The following is a 9,023-nucleotide window of genomic DNA, read 5'->3' on the forward strand; positions in this document are numbered from 1 at the left end:
ATTGGTGCAAAAAGCTGTGGGTTTGAAGTTGTTCAGTGTGTTGAGACTCAGATCCCACCTGTCTTGTACTCTTTGGGGCAAGTAATTTGTCCTTTGCCTCACGTTCCATGGCAGCCGTTTTATGGTAATGCCCAGGACATTGCCAAATGTACCCACAGCCCCAAAAGGTTTTCTATCCCTGTTCTAGTTGAAGAGCTGCCAATTCCCATGCTGGAGCAAATGAGGAAAAGACAAAAAGCCATAAATGTTGTAGAAGCTCCTGCTCCTCCCTTCCAAGAGCACAGAACAAGGCTTGGGTAAACCTTTCCAGCTGAAGTTCAAGAGAGTCCCTTCCACCAGTTTCAGGAGGACTTGCATGTACATGTTTATTCCAACATATAAACCAAACCTTCAGTGTAAATCTAGCAAATGTAGTTTCCTATTTTGGAATGGGATGAGGTTTTTAACTCAATATTTTAATTGTTCCCTCTTGGAGAAGATCAAGACAGATGTTTAAGTAAAATACAGTTAGTAAAACAGTGGCCTGTTCGATATTTATTAAAAGGCTTTCAGTATTAGGGAGGTAAAGGAGAACAGTACACATACGGTGTAGAGTAGATTGTATTTGATCTCAACACAGGCCAGATTTGGGTTTCTTGTCACCTCACTTTATGGAACTGTCCTGCAACAACTCCCCCCAATTCCTCTTTTGCCATACGTAGACATATGAAATTGACCATTAATCTGTTGTTTGTACACCATAGGATTGCACTTCAAGTACACACTGTACATAAGCTTTGTATCTCATTTTCTTTACGTTTAAGAGTAAAACCGCTTTCCAAACATTTTGAGATAATGAAGCATTCACTTGCTAGCTTCTGTGGAAGATAAACCAGTAGAGCAATTCTTAGCCAAAGATTAACTAGCACTAGTTTCTTAGCACCACTCAAGCCTTAATGAGAGAAAGAGCGCGCATGCGCGCTTCATGAAGACAAGACTCTCAAGCTATAGGTTTCAAGTGGAAAATAGAGCTCACCCATTGATCCAAAACCTGCCTGAATGTATTGCAATAACCAGTGTAGTGAGGCTGTGGCAGACCACTTTTACTAGGTCTCACAAATGCCTAACAAGCAAATTCTGTTTTCAAATATCTTTATTGGAAGGCCATGCATTGCCTCCAGTTGTTGTATTTCAAATCACTGTACATTTACTTCGTGAAAACACAGTCTGCATTTTCTAGTACAAAAAACTAAAAATCATTCAGGAATGTAGAGAATATTCAACTTAAATAGCGGAAAAGTGCACCATAGTTACTGCTGCACTGCAGACATTTCTGCATGTTCCATAAGATTTTTAAATAACTATCCTGTCAACACACAATATAAAGAGCAATTATGAAAAAACAAGACACTTAAATATACTAAGTTATTGGGTATAATTTGCTGGCATTGGATAGCCTATCATTGCCGTACCGCCAGTTGCAGGGTATGCATACTGCTGTTGGTTCATTGCACCGTGCATGTTTGCCATGTTATTTCCATACTGTTGGTCATAGCCATTCTGATAAGCTGGGGTGCCAGCCCTGAATCCACCCTGCATACCAGCTGCTCCAAAGTTGTTTCCAAAGGCATTTCCATTACCAAAACCTTGAGCACCATAGCCACCATTCTGAGCTTTTGCACCGAAGTCTCTCTTGCCCACTGCACCATAGGTTCTTTCAAAGTTTTCCCTCTCTCTAAAACCAAATCCACCTCTTTTGCCCGCAGAGTATCTGTCACGTCGGTCACCTCTTGAACGACCTGTAAAGATTAGAAGGCAATACTCATGGGCAGCCACTCATAACAGGAACAATATATAAGCACAATTTCACGCCACCTACTTCTTTTTGCAAGGACTTGCAAATGATCCTCCCAGTACTACATGGCTTTAACAGAACACTAGTTCAACACAACTTTGCTAAGCACATGTTAAAACGCTGAAAGCTAGTTTGGCTAACAGTTATTGTCTACTACTGTAATATTGCAAACAAGCTCCATTGTATTTAGGCCAAAAGAAATGCTGATGTGAAAAGCCATTTATTAGTACATGCTATTAAGAATCAGATGTTCGATCCAGGCTAGCTCAGAAGATAAATGATTATACATTTATTTGCTTACTCTTTCATCTTTCATTTTTTCTTGCTTTTCTTTATATTTTTTATTTCAAAATAAATATATCTAGTATAAAATATATTACTGACTGTTGAAGGTTTATATTAAGTTTTATTATATAACACTATATATATTTACTATTAATAATATAGGCTTCTGGGAATGAACTGTAGACCTGTTTCTTTGATATAAGATTGATGATATATTGAAATGTAAGGTTGTTTATTAAACTGTAAGACTGTTAAGGTTACAGATATAGTTTTTAAAATAGAATGGCATTGGAGGCCAGGGGGTATTGGAGTTTAAACTTAATTCTTTAAAGGGGAGGGTGAGGAGGAGGGAAGGGGAAAGAATCTTTTTTTCTTCACTTCCTTTTCTCCTCCCTTTTCCTTTTTTTCTTTTCCCTTCTCTTTGTTAGTGTGGTGTCCTCATCAGAATATTGTATTGTTGGGAAATTGTAGTATTGATCAGGTTGCTGGTAATTTTGGTATTGTTTATTTCATTTATAAAGATAAAATAAATAAATAAATAAATATTAAAAAAAGAATCAAATGTTAGAAATAGTTAGGTGACACTAGAAACAGATGAAAGTAAAGCCATATGAAAATGCAAGGCAGACAGAAGATTTTAAGATGCTAACAGCTGTAAAGAATGTCTTACCTGAACCTCTGTCTTCAACCAGCTGAAGCAATTTGGGGTTGATTGCCTGATTAGCTTCACGAAGTACAGAGATGAGGTCGCTTACTTGCTTTATATTGTTAGGTGTAAAGAACGTGTATGCTGTGCCTGTTTTGGTACTGCGGGCAGTTCGTCCAATTCGGTGGATATAGTCCTCAGAGGAGTTAGGGTAGTCATAATTGATGACAAATTTCACATCTTCCACATCTGTAAAGTGTTGCAGTGCAGCAAAAAGCAATGCACAAAATTTTGCACACCACAACAGCCAGATGAAAAAGCAAGTTAGACAGTAATAGATTTTAAGATGCTAACTGCTGTAAAGAATGTTAATTATCTATCCCTGCAAAAAAGAGAACTGAGATCATGGATGCACTCTTCCCTCTGAACCTCTTTGTAATTAACCCCGTGATCTAAATCCTTACCAGAGTGCCCCTACAAGTCAAGTGACATCTGAATGCTTCTTGCAGTAGGACCAATAAGTTCACAGTAGCCTCTTCGTGTGCTCCCAAGGACCTCGATATAAAAGTGAGGTCTTGCCACACACCAGAAGCTCAAAAAGAGGGCCACACTGCTCGTCTTGCCAAGACCTTTCAACCGCAGCTGCAAGAAAAACATACCTGTCCCCGAAAGGTCATCAAGTTGTTTTCATGCACTGTGTCTCGTCTAGGCAAGCGCTTCCAAGAAGCCAGCGTTCACTTGAGTGTGTCTCTCTCTGGCAGGTCTCGACATGACGCTTAGGGTATAGGTGACGGAGGAACTCCAGGTTTGAAAAGCCTCTGCTTTCCCACCCCGACTTGTAAATGAGAGGTGGACTTTCAAATTTCATGTGCCAGTACTCACCAATTTGTACAAGGCTCAGTACATTTTAAAGCTGCTCTCTCCATTTCAAAGGTTGGAAAAAAATCAGAGACCACTGAAGTTTAATTATTCTTCGACATTTCAGCAAACTCACTGAAATCCAAAGACTCACGGACCACAGCAAACAGTATGCACACAGACTAAACAGCAGTGCACCATGGCAGTCATGCAAAGCATGGAACAGTAGAAATAACCGGGCAAAAGTGAACCGTGAATGAAGCTACCGCTTGAGAGAACAGTTTATAGGGTCGTAGTTTTTGTCTTTGCCTTTTGAAGATTACTGGCACACAATGCTCAACTTTCACCTCTCTATTGGACTGGAAGCGTCCAGACGATCACTTCCACTAGTCCTCCATCCCCCTCGAGTCCTCCGATTGTCATGCCTAGGCCTTGCCACAAAGACTGCACCTTTATGTGAAAAAACTTAGAAAAATGCAGAGGTTAAAGAAAGCAATGAACTTTCTTTAAAATTTGTGTTTCACCCAATATTAGAGTTGTACTAACCTAGACCTCTGGAGGCAACATCTGTAGCAATCAGGATAGGAGCCTTCCCATGTTTGAATTCTGCAACAAAGAAAAGATGATTAATTCATATTTAACATTAAATATCTGGCAGAATAAACACCAAGTCTGAATTAATAACTTCAAACCCATTCTGAATTACTCACCATTTAGAACCCAGTCTCGCTCCTGCTGACTTTTGTCACCATGGATACCCATTGCTGGCCACCTGCAATTATATTTAACCTTGCATGAGCCTTCAAAGTTATTTTCTCAAATCACCAAGTTAACTAGAGGCCACTCCAAGTGGCCTTTATTATGCACTGCTTAGTAGTACACTGGATCCTTGCACAAACAGCTCCTCCACTTGTACCAGTAAGACCCAACTACAATGTTTTTGCTGGCACGACAACCATGGCTTCATACTAACTTTGGAAAGAATGTGACTGTGGAATTTTTTTTTTTTTTGCAAGTGAAATGGAATCCAATTAGTCCTGGCTTGCCAGTACCTGAAATTGCAGCAAGGGGATTAGGAGAAGAACTAACTAGCAATGTGCAGCAGCAGCTATGTAATGATTGTACTGCAGCAGAATGGCACCACAGGAACAGGTTAAAAGAATCCTATATGCAGGTATACTCTTCTCTAGATGCTATTCTTCCTTCCACTAACTACACTAAGTAAGTTCACTGGAAATGCTTACCCATCTCTCCTCATTTTTCTAGTAAGATCATCACATCTTCTTTTGGTTTCCACAAACACGATAGTCTTGTTTTCTTTTTCACTCATAATTTCTTCCATCAACCGAATAAGCCTGTCACAACACAGAAAAGTCCTATCAGAGCAGCAAAACTTACACTGGAAGTAGGACTTCAAAAGTATACTGACATGTTTATGATGCTACAAAACACTTCAACTGTGCCTCCAATGGAAAATATTTCATTTTACTTACTTATCATCTTTCTCTACATCATGACATACATCCACTATCTGCAGAATATTGTGGTTTGCACTTAGCTCCAGTGCACCAATGTTGATGTGTACATATTCTTTTAAGAAGTCTTCTGCAAGCTGCCTAACTTCCTTAGGCCATGTTGCACTCCACATCAGTGTCTGCCTATCCGGCTGGAAATAAATTTGACATTTCTTAACATTCCCATTCATAAAATTGGGAAGTTGGAAATGCAAGCCTGGAAATAGCGCGTTCCAAGACAGATTTCCAATCATCTTTTAGTACATCAGCAAAGTGTAAATGTTTACACTTACTCTAATCTGTTCTACAATTTTTCGGATCTGAGGTTCAAATCCCATATCAAGCATTCTGTCAGCTTCATCAAGAACAAGATACGTGCATCTCCGGAGATTGGTTTTTCCAGCTTCCAAAAAGTCTATGAGTCTACCAGGTGTTGCAATGCAAATTTCCACACCTGAAAGCAGAGAGATGAGGTATCTGGTAGATATGCGGTTTTATAGCCTCTGCAGTATAGAACTATCATACTCATACTTAACATGTATTAGGAGAACACTGCTAAATTGTTATTTTTATACCTCTTTCCAGGTCACGTATTTGTGGTCCCTTGGGTGCACCTCCATAAATACATGTAGACTTCAAACGGCAGGCTCTGCCATATTCTGCAGCCACTTGCTGCACCTGCTGAGCCAGTTCTCGAGTTGGTGCCAGCACCAGACACTATGGACAGAAATGCAAATACAGAGGCACTGTACTGTGGAGTGTTGGATTCAATTTGACAAGTTTTGGTATTGCACTGAAGACATGGTATTTATTCTGAAAGAGGTATTCTCCAAAACAAAGTAGAACACATATACAATGTAATTCCTTTTTGAATTGTTTTCTTTCTTGAGCTTTTCTGCCAAAGGCTACCGGTGGAGCCATTTGCATGTCATGGCAGCATTCGGTGGCAAATCATGGATTAGTGAATTCTCAGTTTCCAAGAGAATTTGCAGAAATATTTGCAGAACCTACGAATGCCCAGGTAGGTTGTTACTATGATGGCCAAACCCAAACACTTTTGGTTGTGGGTTAAACAACTCAAAGTTAATCTAAGAACAAATAGGTTAACTTTGTTTAATCTGCAAATAACCCAAAGTGTCCTGGTGGGCATATTAATTCTAAGGCTTCAACAACTGCTATGGAAGACATTCCCATAAACTAAAGAGGACATTTTGGCAATTTTAAGGGGCGGGGCAGAGACAGTATTCCTCTGTGGCCAGCATTTCCCCTCCAGAACACTACACCCAGGGCATTCCGGTTTAAAAAAAAAAAAAATGTGGCCAAGGAGCTCCAGCACACAAGCTAACAATAAATAAAACAAAACAAAATACAAATGGAAACTGGTATACCACTGCCTCTGCCATCGCCAAGCTATCTGCACAATTTCATCTTTGCCTTGATTTTATCCATATTTGCTTTGCAAATCCCCTTCCTTGAATTTTGAATCTGAAGTTAAAAATTTAATCTTAATCCAACTATGAACAAATTTTACATCTTAGACATTCAAGATTATTTTACAGCAAAGACGTTCATCTCCCCAACCTCCCTAAGATTCATATTGCTTAATACTTACAATAGGCCCATCTCCTCGCTCTAGGAATGGCTGGTGATTTATATGTACTATGGCAGGCAACAAATACTGTTAAGAGAAAACAAAAACAAGTCTTATTTCTGCAAGGACACTGTACTCGTTAATTTAGGGCACAATCTTATTTAGACAGAATCCCACAACTCCCAGCACCCCCCAGCCACCATGGCAGGCTGGGGGTTGTAGGACTTATTTCTGTCTAAACATATATAGGACTGCATCTTTAAAACATCTAAACTTCTGAGCAGTTACTTACAGACAATGTTTTCCCTGATCCAGTTTGTGCTACACCAACCATATCCAGTCCACTCAAGGCAACAGGCCAACCTTGTGCCTGAATAGCAGTTGGTTCAGTAAAGTTCTGTCTCTGGATTACTTCCATAACATTTGCTAGAAAACAAAGCAGTGAACTAGTTAAGTCTGACATCTGTACTGAACAAAAATGTATACAAAAATATGTGATCAATGGTATTACTACTTACCAGGAAAGTTAGCTTCATAGAAGTTCATAACTGGTTTTGGACAGTTGTGGCCTTTAACCGTGATCTCTTTGCTTGCTCTATATTGTTCAATCTCTTGCTACAAATAAAACAAAGGCCTTCATCACTCTTCAGTCATAATATTCACAGGAGCTACAAAAACTCTACTTCTATACCATGGACACACAGTCTATAGCCGTGCATTAAGCTTGTTTGAACAACCTACGAGACAATTTTCATACCATAGCACGCCTGGCAACATCAGGATGTTCCTGGTAGAAGTTCTTCTCAAATTTAGGAAGCTCATCTAGATTCCATTTCTTCTTTGTAAGCTTTTCTCCGGGGTTTCCAAACTTCTTCCCACCTAAAGATCCTCCTCTACTTCCTCCAAAACGAGGGCCACCAAACCTATCAAGGCAAATGCTAACATTTAAGACCTTGAAGTAAACAGCCTTGTTAGCGTTGCTTTTGTTGTAGTATTTACATTTACCTCTGTAAGCCTCAAAATTAAAGCAGACTAGGGTTTAGAGTACACTTAAAGCAGCAGGTACAATACTAGAAAAGCAATCTGAATTTAATACTATACTACAAAACGAATTTCTTAGGTAATTGTTGGGCACTCCCTCTCTGCGTCAGACTCCTAAAGGGGCGTGGATGATTATGAAACCTCCACGGTTCCGGCAAGAAGCTTGCTTTTCCAGCAACAGGATTAGGCTACTTTTCTTTTTGAAAGAACGATAAAGGTGTTTCTAGGGCGCGAGGAGAAACTCGAAGAACATTGTGCGGTGGCGCCTGCGCACACTACTGAAGGGCTTCTAGACCTCGCTTAGTCCATCTGGAACGATACCCGCCTCCCCTTCGTTCGCTAAATCAATCCCGATTCCCAGCTAAGCCTTTGTCTACTGCGGGGGGAAGCGGAGCCGGCGGGGAGAGAGGCCGCCAGAAGCTCCGTCCCCACACAAAGGAACCCCGGCCGAGCGGCTGCGGCGGAGCTCCCCCCCTTTGTCTTTTCCGTCTACGCCACATTTTCTAGTCGGCGCGTCCATTTTAACGCCGGGGCGGGGATAGAGAGGAATAGACGGAGAGGAGGAACAAAGGCAGCCGCCGGCATTTTGATTTCCCCTCAGTCACCGCATGGCGGGGCCAGCCATTAACATCCGCTCTTGTGAGACAAAAGGCAAATGGAAGCCGGCTCCGGCGAGAAAGCGGCATGCGCCGAAGGGGAACGCGGAGGTTTAATCTAAACCTTTTCTTCCTACCGCCACTCATTCCCCCCCACTATCGCACTCGCTGCTTTTCTTTTCTCTTTCTTCCCGCCAACGCAGCCCATACACCCTTCGTCATCCCACCCCACCTGATCCTTTTTCTCTCCCTCCCGTTTCTGAAACCCCCCGAGCCCCCGCGATCTTAGTATTTCGCCACCGTCAGAGACATCCACGAAGCCGCCTCCTCAAGGGAAGCCTTGGCCATTTCCCTTCACCCCTCCCTTTTTTCCCTCTCCCGCGCGCCTTCAAGCGGCAGCTGGAAAACGGCTTCTTCTATCGCCGCCGCCATTTTAGCGACCCCGCTCCCCGCCCCGGATAATAAGAACCGAGCCTCAGGCGCTGCCAAAGGCCGGTCGTGAGGTAACTAAATCGAGCCCCCACGGCTCACCCGCGGTCCCTCTCACTGGAATACCCAGGCATGCTGACAACGGCGATCAAGACGGCCTTCGACAACTGAGATTGAGATGATGACCAGGACCAAGAACGAAGCCGATGACAAGGGCGACTGAATGGGG

At 41.8% G+C, this 9,023-nt stretch overlaps 1 protein-coding gene across 3 annotated transcripts; it reads right to left on the reverse strand.

Moving 5' to 3' along the window:
* Positions 1-1,114: 1,114 nt before the first annotated feature.
* DDX5 (DEAD-box helicase 5) lies at positions 1,115-9,023 on the reverse strand. 3 transcript variants are annotated; one of them, XM_084837423.1, is made up of 13 exons: positions 8,921-9,023; positions 7,486-7,651; positions 7,247-7,343; positions 7,021-7,154; positions 6,750-6,815; positions 5,713-5,854; positions 5,431-5,591; positions 5,117-5,289; positions 4,868-4,978; positions 4,334-4,395; positions 4,170-4,229; positions 2,790-3,014; positions 1,115-1,778 (listed from the first exon to the last, which is right to left on the reverse strand). In XM_084837423.1, the coding sequence occupies exons 1-13, from the start codon at positions 8,926-8,928 to the stop codon at positions 1,405-1,407; spliced, it is 1,779 nt and encodes a 592-aa protein (XP_084693549.1). In that variant the 5' UTR covers positions 8,929-9,023; the 3' UTR covers positions 1,115-1,404. The 3 variants fall into 3 exon arrangements, with proteins under 3 accessions (XP_084693549.1, XP_084693548.1, XP_084693550.1); XM_084837422.1 differs by having other exon boundaries at positions 8,897-9,023; XM_084837424.1 differs by lacking the exon at positions 8,921-9,023 and adding an exon at positions 7,734-8,265.

The sequence above is a fragment of the Heloderma suspectum genome, chromosome 2, assembly GCF_057233095.1.
Source record: "Heloderma suspectum isolate Gila_16-S chromosome 2, 16-S_ref, whole genome shotgun sequence".
NCBI lineage: Eukaryota > Metazoa > Chordata > Lepidosauria > Squamata > Helodermatidae > Heloderma > Heloderma suspectum.